Source organism: Macaca thibetana, chromosome 18, assembly GCF_024542745.1.
Source record: "Macaca thibetana thibetana isolate TM-01 chromosome 18, ASM2454274v1, whole genome shotgun sequence".
NCBI lineage: Eukaryota > Metazoa > Chordata > Mammalia > Primates > Cercopithecidae > Macaca > Macaca thibetana.
Window position 1 is genome coordinate 27359840 of NC_065595.1, and position 20324 is coordinate 27380163.

Below are 20324 nucleotides of genomic sequence, written 5' to 3' on the forward strand. Positions count from 1 at the left end.
CTACCTCTAATCTTTCCACTAATATATGTCATTATAAAAGACATCATACCTAGCCTAATTGACCATTAAATCCAAACGAATTCCTTAAGCCTTTGGTCACAGAGGATACTAAACCATAAGTTTTTAACATTCCCCATCTCTTATTTATAATATCTGAAAAAAAAATTTTTTTGCATCCAGAGACTTTTTAAATAATGTATTTGTATGCTCCCAAAAAGATGTTATGCCAGTGCTTATCTTTACTTCTTTCCATTATTTATGTCTAGCCATGTACGGGATCAGACAACTGAACTGTTGTCAAGCTGACAGATTTGCCATAGTGGTCATTCCAAATATTTATTCAAATCTCAATGCAGTGCAGTTAATAGTTGTAAATCAAGTGACAAAAGTAATGAGCTAGACAGAGCTGTGATCAACTTAGTTTGCTTAATTTATGGAACCGTCCTTAAATAAATATAACTGATATTTTATATCTTTCCCAAACCAGATTCTACCAGCATCAACCAAGCAACGACAGCCAAGTGTCATGTAACAATGTTTTGATCAGCAACAGACCACATATACCAAAGTGGTCCCATAAAAATATAATGAAGTTGAAAATTTTCTATCACCTAGTGACATCTTGCCATCATATCATTGTAATGGAATGCATTACCTTTTCTATGTTTAGATATGCTCAGATGTACAAATATCTGCCACTGTGTTATAATTGCCTACAGTATTCAGTACTGTCACATGCTGTACAGGTTTGCAGCCTAGGAGTGATAGGCTACACCATATAGCCCAGGTGAGTAGTAGGCTCTACCATCTAGGTGTGTGTAAGACACTATGATGTTCTCAGAAAAATGAACTCAATTAATGATGCAATTCCTGGAATATATATCCTTCCTTAAGTGACACATGGCTTTATTTATAAAATGGCAATGCTGTGATACATCTTATGGGATCATGTAGCACTTTCTGTTCTTAAGACTTCAAAATTGAGACAAGCCAATCTATAACAGCCTGCCAAATGTTAAGGAGAGGTTAATTAGGGAGAGAGTAACAGAGTATGTAAACGTGCTGACTGTATAGTGATCAAGCTAGTTCTAAACTATAAATGAGGTATTATATTAGCCTTATTTACCCAATTGATTACCCTGGTGAGTATCCCACTTTGTTTGTAAATGTAGAGCAGTTGAAATTATGTTCTTATTTGATCCCATTGAGTCAGGGAGCTTTTCTCTTTTTTTTAAATTGAGATGCCAGGCAAGACACAGTGACTGCCCATGTGTTATCATATTTCATTTTTGCAACTTAGGAAGAAGAAGAAGAAATGATACTCCCATTTATAGTTCAGGAAACTGGTCTCAATGATTGACAAACTTGCCCTAGGGTACAGGTAGTAATGTTCAGAGACATTATTTGAACTTCTCTGTTCTCTTCCTAACAACCATACAAGTAGAGCCCTATTAGAATTTTTAAAATCTCATGAAGGAAGAAAGCAGCAAATACGGCTATTCCTCTAGATAATATATTCTAAAGTCACTCAACTTGGTGGGTTGCTTTCACTCATCTTTTTAGTGTAAAGAATATAATAGATTAAAAATATTACTTACAACTCTTAAATATAAAAGAGTTTTGTAGATAATTGAGTTGTGGTCTTGCAAATAGGCTTCTGATTCTAACTCAAGCCCTCAAGCCAGTATGTGGTCCATTTTAACATCCTTTATGATTAAACTGCCTTAACAGGATCTTAAAGGACTGCAAATAATAATTCAAAAAATCTCCACATGTGGTATGAAAAGATTAGACGAGTCTTAAGCAGACAGGGACTTAAATCCTGGCTGATAATACGGTAGAGAAATTATACATCATAAAGGCAGTGAGAATGGGCAAGCGTTTAGCAAAAGGAAGATATCATCAGGGGACACAAACCTTCATATAAATCAAGCCTTTCTATTTCGAGCGATTATTTCATAAACTGGATCTTGGCCTGCTGATCTCTTTAAATGATTACCACAAAATGTATGCACTTTTAGAAACAGTTACGGGCTGATTTATATTTCAGACATATTTTCCATCAGTTTTATTCTTTGCGAATGTGGTTTGTATAATAGAGCTGATATTTTCAAATAATATGAAAAACTTGAAATTCAATTTGTATACAAGTTATGTAATTTTAGTGTACAATTACCACATCACATTTGGAAAAACATTGATAAAAGCAGCAACCAAACACATACTCACCTGAGACCCATTTTCAAAAGATAAGATCATTTTGTCAGAAAAGAGATATTGATGAAAATGTTTTCTTTAACTTGATCTTGCCTCTAAATTCTGATAGTCTAGCGAAGTAATAAAATAGCCCTCACATTTTCTCTTAACGACAGAAAGATGGGCTTATAGCAAAGAGGGAAGGATGGTGGGAAGAAGGATGGTGGGAAGGAGCATGGGAGGAAGGAATGGGAAAGAAAAGGAATGGAAAGGAGCCATACGATCTCTGGTATATTCCATCTTCTTCAGTAATTGGTGTCTTACTGAGCGGGCTTGGAGAAGATGAAGTAAGTGCTCCTTATCCTAGAAATACTTTCAAATTGCCAAAATGGCATTTTATGTTACCAACAGAAGATAAAATACACATGCAATGCCTATCACTTATGATAATATTATTTATTTATTCTAATGTCTGTAAGAAAGACGGCAAGTGAGTTTAGCAGTACTCAATACACACGAATTGAAGGAATTGGCTAACTCTTTTGCACATGTAAAGGATATTCTGAATATCTTGTTTATGCAGGCTACTTTATTCCTAACTACTTATCTACTCAGTAAGGGATGAATTATCCAATGGCAATGTTCAATGAAACAGAATCAAGTTATAGTGCAAATAAAACAGTGATCTGTAAAAGAAATTCTTCTTATTTCATATATTGGTAAGAAAATGGGTAATTTAATAGAACAATGCTGTTACTAAAGGCCAAAATATGGTTAGCATTCTAAGGCTGTTATTGCTGCCATTAATGAAAAAAACTCATGGCTGCATCATGTTTCTAAAGCAGAAAGATTCTTCATTTTCATTTCTTAGAGAATATAATTTATATGTGACAACAATACCAACAATCAACATGTTTTATTCAATTATGCTTTTGTTATTGTGTACCTTATCATTTACGCTAATAGTTAAGCAAAGTAAATGCTTATAGAGATTTGGGTCCAGTGAGGTCCTCTGCACACATATTTCACACTGCTTTCTGAATGGGAAGGAATGTGTGATATATAAAGCATAGAGGTTGCTGTCATTGTAACTGGATTACAAGACTGATTGGAGGAGGTGGATGCAGTACAATTTGGGCATAAGAAATTAACTAGGTAATATGTTGCAGCCATCACAGGTCACGGGCCCACAAGCAAATCTGTGACTCAGATTGTTTGTATTCCATTTACCAACTTCTTATAAGTTCCCCTACTTGAGTTGTTTTGTTATTGTTGCATATTTAAAATATTTGCTTCCCCCCAAATCTGCTGAGATCCATAAATACTGCTGCTTTATTACTCACGTATGCTTTTCTAACATGCCTCATGCAGCCTGAAACAGTGTTAGAAATATAATAAATGTTCATTAAACATACTTATGAACTGAGTTATGTCATTGTTTGTGTTTCACAAAGTTAAGGCCACATGTGTGATACAATCATTATTCTTTTTAACTTAATTATATTTAAAAAAGCAGAATATATTGTATTATTGTATCATAGTTTTTTATTTTTTTTATAATTTTTTATGGAATGAGTGTTGTTAGCCAGTGTCAAAAAGGAAAACACTTTACTGTCCCTTGGCTTGGGAATGTTGGTGTTTAAAAAAAAAAAAATTAAAACGCTGAAAATTGCTTTTTTGAGTTGAATGCTTAGAAACAATAGTATTGATCAAAGAAAAAAAAATGCTCATTCTTACAAAGCAAGGTTAACCAACCAGGATTTTTATCAGAAGTGCAATGTAATCATGACTAGTCAGCTCTGAAAAGTACAGTATAACAATTGTATGATAATTTATAACTAGGAGATGAAAAATTCAGTTAATTCACAGAGATTTGATCTTTTGAAAATGAGCATGCTTTTAAAGTTAGTTCCAGTATTAGAAAATTTACCAAGAGTTTCTTTAAGTTTTTAAACTGCTGACCTATCTACCACATGGCATATAACATATATAGAGTGTGAGATATATATATATATATATATATATATATATATATATATATCTTAATTTGTTTTTAATCAAAAATACAAAATGGTCATAAATGTTATTGATTTTACATAGATGATCTATGAAGAGAAAGTCATTAAAGCAATTGAAGACTCAAATGTTGGGCTGGGCGCAGTGGCTCATGCCTATAATCTCAGCACATCGGGAGGCTGAGGCAGGGGCATCATTTGAGGTCAGGAGTTCAAGACCAGCCTGACCAACATGGTGATAGCTTGTCTCTACTACAAATACAAAAATTAGCTGGGAATCACTTGAACCCGGGAGGCGGAGGTTGCAATGAGCTGAGATTGTGTCACTGCACTCCAGCCTGGACAACAGAGTGAGACTCTGTCCCAAAAATAAAAAAAGAAGACTGAAATATTATGTTACTATAGACATTATGAAGGGGAAATTTGCACTGTCTAGTGATTTAACTCAGTACAGCAACAAAAAATTGTCCAGAAGAGAAATCTGGGAGCAGGACCAGCTCCGTGGGCAGCAAAGAGGGAAGTTGTGCAAGGCCTAATGTTCTGCTGTAGCCATCCCATAATGTTCATAATTTTTAACGATGTGCCCCTGTGGTTTTACTTTGCAAACAGAAATTATTTGGATCCTACAAATTATTATTATGCCTGGGGGCCTGCATTTCCAAATAATTGTCTGTAACCTCAACATGACTATGCTTTTGAAGTTGCTGAGCTTTTATTTCTGTGAGGCAAAATTTGTACTATTGTACAGCTTAGCCCTCTTCCCTCCCTTCAATTAATACTTTATTCTGATTTGTTATCATCCTGTGTCTGTAGCCCTGGCCAAATGAAATAAAGGATGGAGATTCTGTCGAAAGTGCACTCAGACTGTATCTCCTGTTCTCTCTTCTTTGACATGCTGATTGAAACCACCCAAGAAGTGACAGAATACAAAGGTTACTCTCTCACAATTACCAGTTAAAATATTTCCAATCTCTACTTCACCTTATTCCCAAAATACAAGAGGTGATTTTGAAGTTAAATACAGTTTCATGTAAAATGAAGAGGAAAACAAAATATCATTATAAATTTATTTATATAAAAAGGAAATAGGTGCAGTTAGATGTTTAACATAAGGCAGTTTAACAAGTAGCCATGCATTTCATTTTGATTTTAAATTCCAATTTTTTAAAATACGAAACAAAACAAATTTGGCGAATGGCTCATCAGCAATCGCTAACTTGTCAAAAAACATTTGAAATGCACAAGAAAAAACAAAATTTTGTCAAATACAGAAATAGTTTTCAATATGTAATTTTGGAGCTCTTCCTTTATCAAAGTAGAAATCATTGAATTATATGTTGATCAAAGAACATTCAGCTGCTTTACTTTGTGAAAAAAAAAATAGCTGAATCTAGTGATTCAAGATAGAGGAAAATGAGATTATACAAAAGAGATTATCATATTCCTCAAGTCTCAATTTGCTTTTAGTAGCTTTTTCAGTGCATATGGTGCGTGTTTATGCTTTTAAATTAGTCCCTGGATTTAGAAGTTGTATGCTATTGTTCTTTTACCTTTGATGTTACACTCTTTACAAATTCAAAAGATCTGAAAATTCAACAGAGGAGGCTGAAACCCAACGATGATGCTACAATACTGTCAGGCAGAGTAGATCACTTTCTTAGGAAATGAATATGTAGACTGCATAGATAAATTAGGCCTTTATAGAGGTTAATTTGCCATTACGGTACATGGCCTAAGTGAAGAGGCCATTCTATTAACAAGTCATCTTACTTTTAAAAGTCCTTGAGTTACATAGGTTACTTAAAAGAAACGTTCTTGCATTTTTGTCACCTCGCAAAGGTTCTGTGAAAGAATTCAAGGATACTGCAGAGGAAAATAAACACTTTCTAAATGTGGCCTGTTCCTTTTCATACTCACACTCAGGCTGTGTGGCCACCTTGATGGGTTGAGAACTCTCTCCCGGTCCCCATTCATTGTAAGCCACAACTCGAAAGGTGTACATGGCTTCTGGCTTCAGGTTTCCCACGGTGAGCTGAAGGGACCCAGGCTGTGTTGTATTCAACGCTCGTTCCCTGAGAAATCAAAGTTGCAGAGAAAGATTATTCCAAAAAGAATACTTCCTGCCAAAATTTGTATCTGATGTGCAAGAGTAGTGAGGTGAACCACAGGGTTGCTCAGTCATCTAATGTTGACTCTAGGACATAATTCAAGACCTCAGGCTTTCTACAGAAAATAAGCTCATTGGAAGGACCTACAGATAAATGTTGCAAGAATTCTGGGGAGTTTAAGCTTATGTCATTCTCCATGAAACTTGCAAACTAAAGTCTTTTTGCTTGACACTTTAAAATTTGGAATTCAAAACCCATGAAAAACAAAGAGCTATTAAAATAAGGAGAAACATCTGGAATGTAGACAGGAAGATGGGTTTTGTAAACATCCGGCTAATGACAGAAATCAAGGTTTCAATTATTCCACAAATCGGTCTTTGTCAGTATTGCCAACAAATGCATTTATGCATTTTCTCTCATTGTGTGAAAGGAAAATGCAGATGCTAAGTGTTCTATGTATGGAGCCTGAGTCCCTGTGGTTACTTTAAGTGCAATTAGTGAAAGGAAGTAGATTCCTTCCTGCGTGAACAGAAACCGTAACATATGCCTGTTTGTTTTGCTCTTCAAGCCACATCTATATGTGTTCAATATCAATACATTTATCAACTAAAAACTTCCTCAGTGTTGCAAACTAATGAATTAATCTACTGATCATGGTTGCATTTATAGTGCATATTAAGAGATGACAAACCTTTTGGATATGGATGCTGACATTTTAGAAATGATAACTATTGAAGTATTCTTTAAGGACACACACAATTCTAGAGCTTCTGAACATTCTAGATGTCCTCATTGGACATTTAGCTGATTTAACTGAGTGAAGAAGTGACTTCCTCTAAGCTTCTCAATTGTTTCTCAAGGTTTCTATATCTAGATAATATCTCTTGCTTCTCAGTGGAATTATATGTACACTTTAATTATGCCATTCAGATACGTTTTGGTTTTGGACATATTTAAAATGAAATATCTTTTTCTGCCAGGGAAAATTAGATTTTCAAAAAGTAAAAGTTCTAAGTGCATGAATGAATGATGATTCCTAGGCATATCTACACTCTTAATATAACTGATGGCAGAGACTGGCTGGCTTATCCTCAAACCCAAAATTTCTTCTTCATGTACTAAACCATATTTCCCGGCTTCCCTGAAGTCTAGTTGAGGCCATGTGACTGAGTCGCAGCAAGAGATTGAGTGTATGTGATGTGATGTGTGCTGATTCCAGGCCTGGCCTAAAATAAACTGCACATGGGTAATTCACCATGTTCTCTTCCTTCACCTGTTGTCTTGAGGTAGGGAAGTATGATGACCTTAGAAGCCATATTGGGGATGATGGAAAAATCAAAATTTGTAATAATTCTAGAGAAGAACTGGGAAAAGAACTGCCTGACAATCAGTAACATCCCTTCCATACTTTCTAGAGTCAGAAATAGTTTTGAGCCATTATATATTTTAGGGCTTATTTGTTATAGGAGTTAGCATTATTTTATCTAGCACTGCTAATATTTTAAAATATGCACCCTGAGTAGTTGCCAGGAGCTAAGTGATGGGAGAATGGGACGTTAGTGTTGAATAGGTAAAGAATTTTAATTGGAGATAACGAAAAATTCTGTGGACAGATGGTGGTGATGGTAGCACAACAAGGCACATGCACTAATATCATACAACTGTACAATTACAAATAGTTAAAAATGGGCCGGGCGCGGTGGCTCAAGCCTGTAATCCCAGCACTTTGGGAGGCCGAGACGGGCGGATCACGAGGTCAGGAGATCGAGACCATCCTGGCTAACACGGTGAAACCCCGTCTCTACTAAAAAAATACAAAAAACTAGGCGGGCGCCTGTAGTCCCAGCTACTCGGGAGGCTGAGGCAGGAGAATGGCGTAAACCCGGGAGGCGGAGCTTGCAGTGAGCTGAGATCCGGCCACAGCACTCCAGCCTGGGCGACAGAGCGAGTCTCCGTCTCAACAACAACAACAACAACAAAAAAACAAAAACAAAAACAAAAACAAAAAAAAAAGTTAAAATTGTAAAATGAAAGACATGTGTTACCACAATAGAGAAAAAGAACCCTGTATGAATCTGGATATAGCCTGAAGTTTAGGTATTCTTTTAGAAGTGCAGTGTGAAGTTTCTGGAAGGCTGAATTCTGACTTCTAGAAGAGTAGAGGTCTGGATGAGATTAAACAGTAATCTAAAGTAGGTAAGCCTAAGAAATATGGAACAATGCTCCCATTTGCCACATACCACACTGCTATATTCTACCAAATTAAGATCATTTAGGTCAGCAAGTTGCTTTTTAAAAGCAAACCCTCATAAAAGAATTGTATGCCTTGCTGTATGTAACTTACAGAGATTGAGCACATGGAGATAGGGAATCTTGCTTATTTATTTATTTTTTTAGCAGAAGAATTTTTATACACAGTGCCTCAGGTAGCTTACTGATACAGATAGGGTGGTTTCGTTATCATTGTTTTACATATAGAAAGTGAGATTTAGAAAAGCAACATGATTTATTCAAAGGCTTCACAGTTAGTGGGTATCACATTTAAGAATGAAATCTGGAACTTCATCCTCTAAATCTAGTAATGATATCATTCAACAATAGTGGAAAAATAAGGAACTTCTTTGGATCATGGGAACTTTGGATAAAAGACATGACGGGAAAAAGGGACAATGAGCACTCAGAGACTGCTGAGAGGATGAATTTGTCTATCATTTGCTATGAATCATTTCATAGCATCTTTTCTAGACCTTCAAGCAACATTGTTATCAAAGGTCGGATTTGCCTGTCAAACACCTTTGGTATCTATAAGGAAGGGCAGCTTTCATAATTTACTTTATTCTTACAAGTACGAAATAAATTGGATGAAATAACTGTGTTCCGGGTCATGCTAGCCATAACCCTTTCAACAGGTACTCTTCTGTACTTTAATTTTATTTTTTAAATAATTTCATTATTTTAGATTCTGGGGTACATGTGAAAATTTGTTACATGGGTATATTGTGTGATGCTGAGGTTTGAGGTATGATTGATCCTGTCACGACCAGGTAGTAAGTATAGTATGCAACAGTTTTCAATCCTTGACCTCCTCCTTCCCTCCCTCCTATCTGACAGTCCCATGTCTACTGTTGCCATCTATATGTCCCTGAGTACTCAATGTTAAGCTCCTACTTATAAGTGAGAACATATAGTATATGGTTTTCTGTTCCTGCATTAATTTATTTAGGATTATGGCCCCCAACTGCATCCATGTTGTTGCAAAGGAAGTAACTTCATTCCTTTTTATGGCTGCACAGTATTCCATGGTGTATATGTACCACATTTTCTTTATCCAGAATATATTAGTGCATGCTTGTTTTTGGTAGAATTATTTAATTTATTTTGGATCTATACCAGTTAATGGGATTGCTGGGCTAAATTGTGGATTTGTTTTAAGTTCTTTCAGAAATCTCCTAATTGCTTTCCATAGTGCCTAAAGTAATAAATTTGTATTTCTCCCAATAGTGTATAAGCATTCCCTTTTCTCCGCAGCCTCACCAGCATCTATTGTTTTATTTTATTTTTTTTAGTAACAGCCATTCTGACTGATGTGGAATGAAATCTCATTTTGGTTTTGATTTGCATTTCTGATGATTAGTGATGCTGAACACTTTTTTCATATGTTTGTTGGCTGTTTGTGTGTCTTCTTTTGAGAAGTATCTGTTTATGTCTTCTGCTGAACAGGTATATTTTAAAGGAAAGAGAGGCAGGAAAATTTGGACATGTCTAGGTAAAAATGTCCAAGATCATGAAATGAAAACATCACATAAAAAAGAGGATGTTGGACTTCACAATGGGGCAGATTTAATAATCTTCATGAGCCTCCAAAAAGTATCCAAAATTAATAATTCATAAAAAATTATATATAAATGTATTCATTGACATGGACAATTCTTACTTTCTCAGTCTTAAAGAATAAACAAAGCATCTTTAGAAAATGCTTCCATGGTATCGATCTATAAAATAGAACCCAGGCACATGCACTGTGCTTACTATGTAAATACACCTCCAAGACAACTCTATGGTTCAACCTCTAATCACTTGCTAGTTCTGCCCCGGGTTGACCACTGGTTTCCACAATGCAGGCTCTTAGTGGTGTTAAAGCATGGTTTTATCTAACCATTTCAATTTTATGTGCCACTTTCCAGAAATCTGCTCATATCAAAGGGAATTTGCATCTAAACACTATGTAGGCCAGGCATGGTGGCTCACGCCTGTAGTCCCAGCGCTTTGGGAGGCCGAGGCGGGCAGATCACTTGAGGCCAGGAGTTCAAGACCAGCTTGGCCAATGTGGTGAAACATTCTCTTTAGAAAAAATACAAAAATTAGTCAGGCATGGTAGCATGAACTTGTAATTCTAGCTACTCGGGTGGCTGAGGCATGAGAATCGCTTGAGCCCAGGGGCAGAGGTTGCCATGAGCTGAGATCATGCCATTACACTCCAGCCTGGGTGACAAAGTAAGACCTTGTCTTTTTTTAAAAAAAAAAAAAAGAAACTTCAGAAAAAAAAAACCCTATGTAGACTACGGAGTAAGTAGTTCTGGACTGGGGCAAGTCTGGGGGGCTGTTTCTGGCCTTCACATTAAACTTTCTGAGCCCCAGATTTCTCAAGTACAACATACTTGCTATAAAAATGTTTGTATCACAATATCTGAAAGAATTAAATGAAATGCTGTAGGTCAAACATCTAAAGCGAAATACATAGCACCTGACACTTAATATGGATTATGTCATAATGGCAGTCACTGCTATTATTTTATAACAACAAAATACCACCACAACTTCATAAGAAATAAATCCTATTGCATCCACGAAGGAGACTTTTCAACAAAGTATTTAAAACCAGGAATCTGAGGACATAAATTAATGAGAGGTATAATCATATAGAACAAACTATACAGATAGGTTTCACTGACCTTGGGGCCTGCCCACCCCCCAAAAAAATCTTTTTTGGTATTTTCTATCTTATTAATTTTGTTTGCAAAGATGAAGTCAAAACAAAGAGAGTGAGCATAACTACAGACATTGAACAAGTTCTAATAATGAAAACAATCATTTTTAAAGGGCTGGAAACTTTGCTCTCTGAGGGACACTGAGAAGAAATAGGAGTTCCCTGAGTTCCACAGTATAGCTCGATAGTCTTATGGTATCTGATGTCCCTACTGGTGGCTGAGTGTCTGCTACCAAACTGCTGTGTGGCTTCCCTGGGTTTTACTGGGGTGACGTCAAATTGCTAGCGTTATACAAAAGCATATTGAGAAAATGGCATTTTCTGCCATGTTGTCCTTCACAGATTTGTTCAGTTCTAGCCCTAAGGATTCTTACAAAGTTTTTAATCACCCTTCCCAGGCTTTAATAGCTGTAAACAAAACATGGCAAATCATTTCCCAACAAGTAAGTAACATCTGAGTTTGGAAGGGCAGTTTATTATGTGGGATTTCTCTGGTTCCACTACAGGCCAACCCTAACCACCTAAAGTAAATTTTCCATGAAGCAGTAATTAAGGGTTTCCGCTCTGCTCAATGTAGTCCACACTCCTCTGTAAATGGGCAGATAAGCACACTGGGTTCTGAAGAAAAGAGAACAGTGAATATGACAAGTTTACCCAATTTTTGGGTAAACTTGGATTGTTCGGCCTCTCACTGCATTAGCAACCCCTGTAAAAGCAGCAGGGACCCCAAGCCTCCTCCCTCTCAGTGATGTTCTGTCCTATGAATCTGAAGACATAATTACCTTAAAATATGCAACACTCAGAGTCATGATCTATAACACTAGATGGATTTTCAGACAAAGCTTCTTTACTTCATTCCTTTCCCCCTAAGTTGGCAGTGTGGGGGAGTTAAGCCAAATTCAGGATAAGTGGCTTGAAGTAAAGGAATCAAGTCACTTGTGCCTGCCTGAATCCATTCACTGTAAATTTACTCAATGAAAATTCATGTAGAGCATCAAATATATAAAGTCTGACTCCTCATGCTAAAAAGTGTGTAGACAACTTGTCCACTTTGACTTTTACAAGGAGGCTATAAGAAGAGTTAGTTAATAAGAAACATTTATTTTTCATGAATTCTAATTTTAAGAACTTGGAGTTACCTGGTTAAAGTGTCTTGGAAAATAGCTGTTTCTATTCTAAAAGCATATCCTTTGACCCACTAACAATAATGTTCCTGCTTTACTCAGATCAGTCCCTGTTGTAACTCTTAAGCACTGACATCTTTTGAAGCATGAAGTCAAGCATGGCAACATGGGATGTACCAGTCTGCAATTTACATTGAGACCTAATTCTGGGTAGAGTATATTCTCCTGTGCCTAGAACTGGTCCCTGCTTTAGTTGGCACTTAAATGTATTGCATTATAATAGTAGCTTTTTCTAGTGTTTTGCCATTAATCGTCTCAGTTTTTGCTATCATCTATTGACAAAGATACCCTTTTAACACACATAACCTGTCAACTCCATGCCCACAACCTTGTGCTAGCTGCCATTCTAGGTTAATATTATCTCACCTCCATGGAACAAGGTTCAAAGACCTTCACGATGTGGCCCAAAGCTTTGCACAGTCATCTGTGATGATCCATGCTGCCCCAGAACCCCTATGTCCATGTCAGCTTCTCTGCCTTTTCTTATTTTGCTTTTCTTTTTTTTTTTTTTTTTTTTTTTTTTGTTTCTTTTTCTTTTATTAAAGTTCTGGGATACATGTGCAGAACGTACAGATTTGTTACATAGGTATATACGTGCCATGGTGGTTTGCTGCACGCATCAACCCACCGTCTACATTTGGTATTTCTCCTAATACTACCCCTCCCCTAGCCCCCTGCCCCCAGACAGACCCCGGTGTGTGATGTTTCCCTCTCTGCGTCCATGTGCTCTCACTGTTCAATTCCCAGTTATGAGTAAGAACATGTGGTGTTTGGTCTTCTGTTCTTATATTAGTTTGCTGAGAATGATGGTTTCCAGCTTCATCCATGTCCCTGCAAAGGACATGAAGTCATCTTTTTTTATGGCTGCATAGTATTCCATGGTGTATATGTGCCACATTTTCTTGATCCAGTCTATCATTGATGGGCATTTGGGTTGGTTCTAATTCTTTGCTATTGTGAACATTGCTACAATAAACATATGTGTGCATGTGTCTTTACAGTAGAATGATTTATAATCCTTTGGGTATATACCCAGTAAAGGGATTGCTGGGTCAAATGTTATTTCTGGTTCTAGATCCTTGAGGAATCGCCACACTGTCTTCCACAATGGCTGAACTAATTTACACTCCCACCAACAGTGTAAAAGTATTCCTATTTCTCCATATCCTCTCCAGCATCTGTTGTTGCTTGACTTTTAAATGATCGCCATGCTAACTGGTGTGAGATGGTATCTCATTGTGGTTTTGATTTGCATTTCTCTAATGACCAGTATGATGAGCCTGGAGTTACCTTCTCTTGACTCACACTTCTGACTCTGGCAAAAGCTTGTTTCAAATGAAACCAAATTGGAAACCAATTCAAAAGAAATGTTTACCTGAAACTTCCTACCCTTATGTCTTCGAACCCAGTACCATTAAATGATCTCTTTTGTGTTTTCGTTGCTTTAGGTTTATACATCTAGTGTATTATGTATCACATTGTATTAACGGACATGCATGTTTCTTTGACTTGATTGTAAATTATTTAAAAAGAGAAGCCATATTCCATTTACATTTTATTCACACTTAGCATATATATTCACTGAGCGTAAAAAATGGCTATGTTGCTGGGGCTCATAATTTTTAAAATAAACATGAAACTAAAAGAGAATAATTACAGAAAATCTCCATATAATGGGACCTTAGAAATGCTTAGAAAATTGGATTCTAATCCATGTTCCATCCCCATTTATTTCGGTCATCTTTGGCATGTCACTTCACCTTCCTGGGTCTCGATTTCATTATTTGAAAACTGAGAGAGTGGGATCTACTCAAAGAAACCTCACTACTCTAACACTTTTCATTAGGAATAGAAAATAGAAAATGTCCTATATCCATGTGTGTTTGTGTTAGCTGAATTCACTTCTATTTTTACATTTCAGAAGTAGAGTTTACAGATTAAACATGATTCTGCATCTTAGTGGATCATTTGTAGCAAGTCTCTAACACGCATTTTTAGTAAATGTGTATTATCTTGCCTAAGTGCCTCAGAGTGTTAACATTTAGTTACAACTTGTGAGTTGAGCAACAAATGCTGCCTTGAGGTGTCAAATACTTAATTAGTTGCTTCAGGAGGAAAAGTTACATTAACATTCCTTTGTAGAGAAGGAGTTATGTTATTCTTAGTGGAAAGATTTTTAGCATCTCCTTTTTATCTGTTCTACTTTCATTCCTTATTTCTTTAGTGAATGCCAGAATGTTATAACAATTAAAAGATTTGAGAACTGAAATATGGTGTTTAATGAAATAGGACTCAAAGTGATAGCAGAGTGATAAAAGTGATAACCACTCAAATGTCACATTCCTTTTTACCCTAAAACCACAGGTTTGGAAATCAATGCTATCTTAGAAAAGTTTCAAGATGTTTCACTGCCAGATAAAGCATAATGAAGACTGGAAATGGGTCTTCTTGGTTAGAGGTATTTCCACTAAGTTTTGGTTAAATTTTTTTTTTCTCGAATTGTTGAAAAGGATAAATCTAGGAATGAGCTTTTTAAAAAGGTGCTTTCCTATAATCTCTGCTTCAACATTAATACACAAGTGAGACTAGTTACATAACAAATACCTATTGTAACTGCAAATAAAATGCTATATTTTGGGAGTTGGGATAAAACAGATTTTGATTTCAAATTCTTATTTTGTTTAGTTTCAGCCTCTATCCCCATGATAAATGTGACTGAATTCTGGGTTCTATTCTCATTCTGTTTTCTTGGGATGGACCATCTTGCCCTTCTCTAGCTGTAGTGAGCATCCATATGCTGACACATTCCTGATAAATATCTCTGTCCCAATCTTCTCCTCTGAGTTCCAGATTCCTATTTCCAAGGTCCTTCTTGACATTCCCATTTGAATGTTATAAAGGTATGTAAAGTACAACTTGTTTAAAACTGAATTTATGATCTTCATTTCAAATATGGACCTTTTCCAGCATCCTAATCTCAGCAAATTACACAATCATCTCTACACTGGAATATACTAGAAACCAAGTGACTGTCCTTGACAACCCCTTCTCCCTCACCATTCATGTGCAATGCATCATCCAGTCCTGTCAGTTTTGCCCCGTAAATATCTACAAAGTTCTCTCCACTGCTTCATCTCCACTGACATACCCTTAGACCAAGCTATCATCATCTTTTGTTTGCACTTCTGTAATAGCCTGCTAAATGGCTCTGGCACCCAACTGGCTGACCTCTGCTCTAGTTTCCACTTTCTAGTCACGGCCATCTTTTCAAAATGTAGATCTGATTATGACATAGACATCATGCACACATTTCATAAATGCTCTCCCAGAAGCATGTTCCTTTCCACTAAAGCTCTTAACTCAGTGTGTGGTTACACATTTATCAGTAAGATGAACCTTTCAAGATGAACTGCTTCCAGAGAATCTGCTGGGTTCCCTTCCATTTTCAATATGCTGCTGGACATGGACATATAGTCAACTCGCATTCAACATTTGTTAATTTCTATATGACATTTGTGGATGGCATGTTTCATTTTTGAATATGCATTAAGTCCACTGGAGAAATAAAATCACTATTCTCTCATTCAATGAATTAAAAAAATTTTGAGGTACAGGACCATGATTTTATATTTTACAGAGAAGTAGAGTGGGGCTCTAAGAAGAAGGCTAACTTTGCCAAGCTTTAAGCCAGGGCCAGAATGTCATGCTTACGATTCTGAGTCTTGTTCTCTTTCTATCACAATATGCTCCCTCATGGATAACAAGCTCCATCAGCTGCAGAGTCCTTAACTCTCAAGAGTGGGGAAAGAATATGTAAACACCACGTTGAAAATGTAATATACCATGAATTCCAAAAGGAATCCTCCATGTCAATCATAAAAAGCTGGTTTCTAATCCTGAACAGTGAGCAGAGGTTTTCTGAGACAGCATAAAGCAATGTGAAGCATATATATGTTGCTGCAAGTTGGAACAACTAGTTCAGCCTTTGTTCTGCCATAAAACAGTGTGTGACCTTGAGCAAGTCAGGGGCTATCTTGGAGGCTTCTCTGCTTCATTTGCAAAATGGAGATACCGGTACCTTATCTGCCTACCTCACAGTGCTATTGTGAGGATTAAATTGAATGATGCTCATAAAAAGTGTTTTAATTCTCTCATCGGCACTCCCACTGTACTTTATATGGAGCTTTTTCAGAAAATGTCTTTCACTTTGTATGGCACAGTGAAGAGATCACTGGACTAGAAACCTGGCATTGAAATCCCAGTTCTAATATTTACTATTTGTGTGGTTTCTTAGCAATATTTTTCAGTCTTTCTGAACAGAGAAAGGCATACTCATTTGTGAAATGGAGATCATCATAAATACCTTATCTGAGGATCAAATGGGTGAATGCTTGTGAAAGTAATAAAGTCTTCTCTAAATAAGAGCTAAGAAACACCCTTGTATTTCAGTTATTTTAATTTTAAGCCCATATGATGATTTGCACATGGCACTAGCTAATAAGAATGAAATGTTTTGGGTGGACACCAAACAAACAGCAAGTGTTTCAGGTGCTTTTATTTAACTTCATTTAATACTCATCACAACCTTATACATCAGATACTATTACTATTCCACATGAGAAAACAAAGTCACTAGTAATTGGCCCAAAGCCACACAGATGGTAAAATACCAAGCCAGGATTTGAACCCAGGCAGTTCAATTCCACAGCCACATAGCCTTAACATTTTGGCTATACTGTGTTACACTTCATAAGTCATTCTAGTTACAAATGAGAAGTATAATGCGATATATATATATATATAAAATACACAAACTTAGCCAGGTGTGGCGGCATGCACCTGTAGTCCTAGCTACTCAGGAGGCTGAGGTGGGAGAATCCATTGATCCCAGAAGTTTGAGGCTGCAAATGAACTATGATGACACCACTGCACTCTATCCTGAGCAACATAGCAAGACCTCACCTCTCAAAAGAAATACAATAAAAACTCACTAGTGTGTTTTATTACCGGTAAATGTATAATGCAAATCAACTTAGCCATTAAGTCAAAAAGTTATTGGAAAGAAACATATAAAAGAATTGCATGTCATAATTCTATAAATCTCAAGAACATTTAGTTCTCTGCCAGGTTAATCCACTAAGGAAGCAAGATGAAAATGGGATTGAGAGTGCCTGCTTTGGACTATGGGCTGCACTAAATTCTAGTTCTACTACTTACTAGCTGTATAATGGAAGTATAAACTTCTTCTTTAAGTCTCATCTTGGTAAACATACTTTATGTAAGATGCTTAGCCTGGTATCTGGCATAGTAAATGCCCAATAAATGCTTGCTGTCACTGTTGATGATAAAACTGTGGCCTTGGGCATGAGACTTTCATCTGAGCATTGGTCTCTGAATGTTTAGGTAGCAGGAAGTTAGACTATGATCTCAGAGATCACTTTTCATTCCTAATGATTTTTAGGTACTAAGAGGGGATAGCTAGATATCTACGAAGCAATTACTTCACTGCAAATTCTACCTTTCATGTTTTGGAATATATGCTGCTCTTTAACTTAGGAAATAAAATCACCCCAAGGGGTTGGATAAAAAGATGTGAACTATGGCACTTGCATTATCTACACCATTAACCAGTCAGAAAGATTCGTGGTGATCTGAGTTAGAATAACTTTCCTGACAAAGTTATTGCTAATCTGAGAGAAATGTTAAATTCAATATCTTTTAGAAAGGTATGGTGTCAAGCAGCTAAATAAACCTACATGAACAAGCAAACATCACAGCTCAGAGACAGTGGCATATTTTATGGCTCTAGTTGAGAGTCAGAAAAATCAAAATAAATGGAGATATTAGAATAAAATTTTAATATCGACTTTTTTGGAATTAAAGTTTTTATTTAACTGTAGTCAGCTTATTCATCCTCCTCAGTAACACAATTTATTTTATTTGGTAAAAAAAAAAAAAACTATCAAAAATATCATATCTCTCTGCCTACTCCACCATATCAGTTCTGATCAGTGTATGTTTACATGAGGCATGATACTGGACACTTAAGCATGAAATTATGACTACGATGTAGTCTCAATCATCAGGAAAAGAAATACACATGTACTCAACCAAACCTCAAACTTGATTAAAGGTGGCAAAGGCCATAACAGTAATGTAATCAAAATGAAGGGGTGAGCTAAAGGCGAAATTGGTGAATTCTGAGTTGGAGGACTATAGAGAGTTCCACACAGTAATTGACATTTCAGTTAAGGCATCAAGTCGAAAAATAGCTCAGTGGATAAAGAAGATAAAGCAGCCTTGCCCATAGGAAGATTACATTCTGGTGAGGAGAAAGGGGATTAGGGAAACAAAATTTGTAAGTAGAAGGTAATAAAGGCTATGGAGAAAAATAAGAATAAGAAGTACATAGGGAGTGCCAGAGGTCAGGAAAGACTTCCATGAGAATTTGACATTGCAGCAAAGATTTGGTAGAAATTAGGAATGATTCATGTGGATCTCTGAGGAGAAGAACATCCTAGGCAAACTGAAGAGCAAGCGTAAAGATCTCAAAAGAGGCGGATTCTTGGATATTTAGGAAACATAAGGAAAGTGCTACGTGATGAGGTTAGAGAGGTAACAAGAGACAAGAACAAGGACTTCTACTAATTCTGTGAATGAGACAAACAGTCATCACAGGGTTTTGAAGCAGAAGAATGACATACTCTAACTTATGCTTTAAAAGGTTTACTCCAGCTGCTATGGTAAGATTAGACTAAGGAGATTACTGCAGTAGTTCCAATAAGACTTAGTTGTACTTAAGGAGGGGGTAAGAAGTGGTAAGACTCAGTATACGTTTTGTTTCTGTTTTTATTTTTTTATTTTTTATTTTATTTTTTTCTGAGACAGAGTCTTGCTTTGTCACCCAGGCTGGAGTGCAGTGGCATGATCTCGGCTCACTGCTACCTCCACCTCCCAGGTTCAAACAATTCCCCTGCCTCAGCATCCTAAGTAGCCAGGATTACAGGTGCGTGCCACCACGCCCAGCTGATTTTTGTATGTTTAGTGAAAATGGGGTTTCACCATATTGACCAGGCTGGTCTCAAACTCTTGACCTCAGATGATCCACCTGCCTCGGCCTCCCAAAGTGCTGGAATTACAGGCATGAGCCACCGTGCCTGGCCATGTTTTGTTGTTATTTATTTATTGATTTTAATTGTTTATCATGAAAATTTAAACAATATAAAATTAGGCAGAATAATATGATGAATTGCTTTATTCCCATAACTCAGCTCAGAATATAAAATCATAGCCAGTCTTCCAGTATTATTTTATAACAAAATCTGGTATATTATTTCATGAATTCAAGATATATTTTGATGGTATTGCCAAGACTTGATGATGGATTCCTTAATAAGAATTAAGAATTAATTAAGAGCTAAGAAATATTCCAATGATTTTGGCCTGATTAATGAGAAATATGAAGATTTCAAAGGTGGGGGGAACTCTGGAATGATAAATTATTTGGTGAGGAGGCATTGGGGTTGAAGGATAACAGGTGTTTGGTTTTGTTCATAAGTCTTAGATGTCCATGGGACATTGACGTTGATAAATCAAGTAGGAAAATGTGTATATGAATATGGATTGCAGGTTAAAAAGTTAGGACCAGAGATACAAATTTGGAATACATCAACATATTCACAGAATATAAAGTCAAGAAGTGGATTAAAGGCTTGAGTCCTGAAGCAATTTGATACGTACAGATCAGAGAAACTGGTAGTAAAAAGTAAAAAGAGCCTGAAAATAGGCAGCCAGAGTAGAATGAGGAGAGCATGTGCAATAGAAAACTGAGTGA

The 20324-nt window shown here is 36.5% G+C and overlaps 1 protein-coding gene across 5 annotated transcripts in view; it reads right to left on the reverse strand.

Moving 5' to 3' along the window:
- Positions 1-20324, reverse strand: part of DCC (DCC netrin 1 receptor) — a 1219717-nt gene that overhangs the window by 366853 nt on the left and 832540 nt on the right. For all 5 annotated transcript variants that reach the window (XM_050767870.1, XM_050767872.1, XM_050767869.1 and 2 more), the window contains exon 9: positions 6129-6283. In XM_050767870.1, the coding sequence (XP_050623827.1) occupies positions 6129-6283 (155 nt within the window). The remainder of the gene's footprint in view (positions 1-6128; positions 6284-20324) is intronic.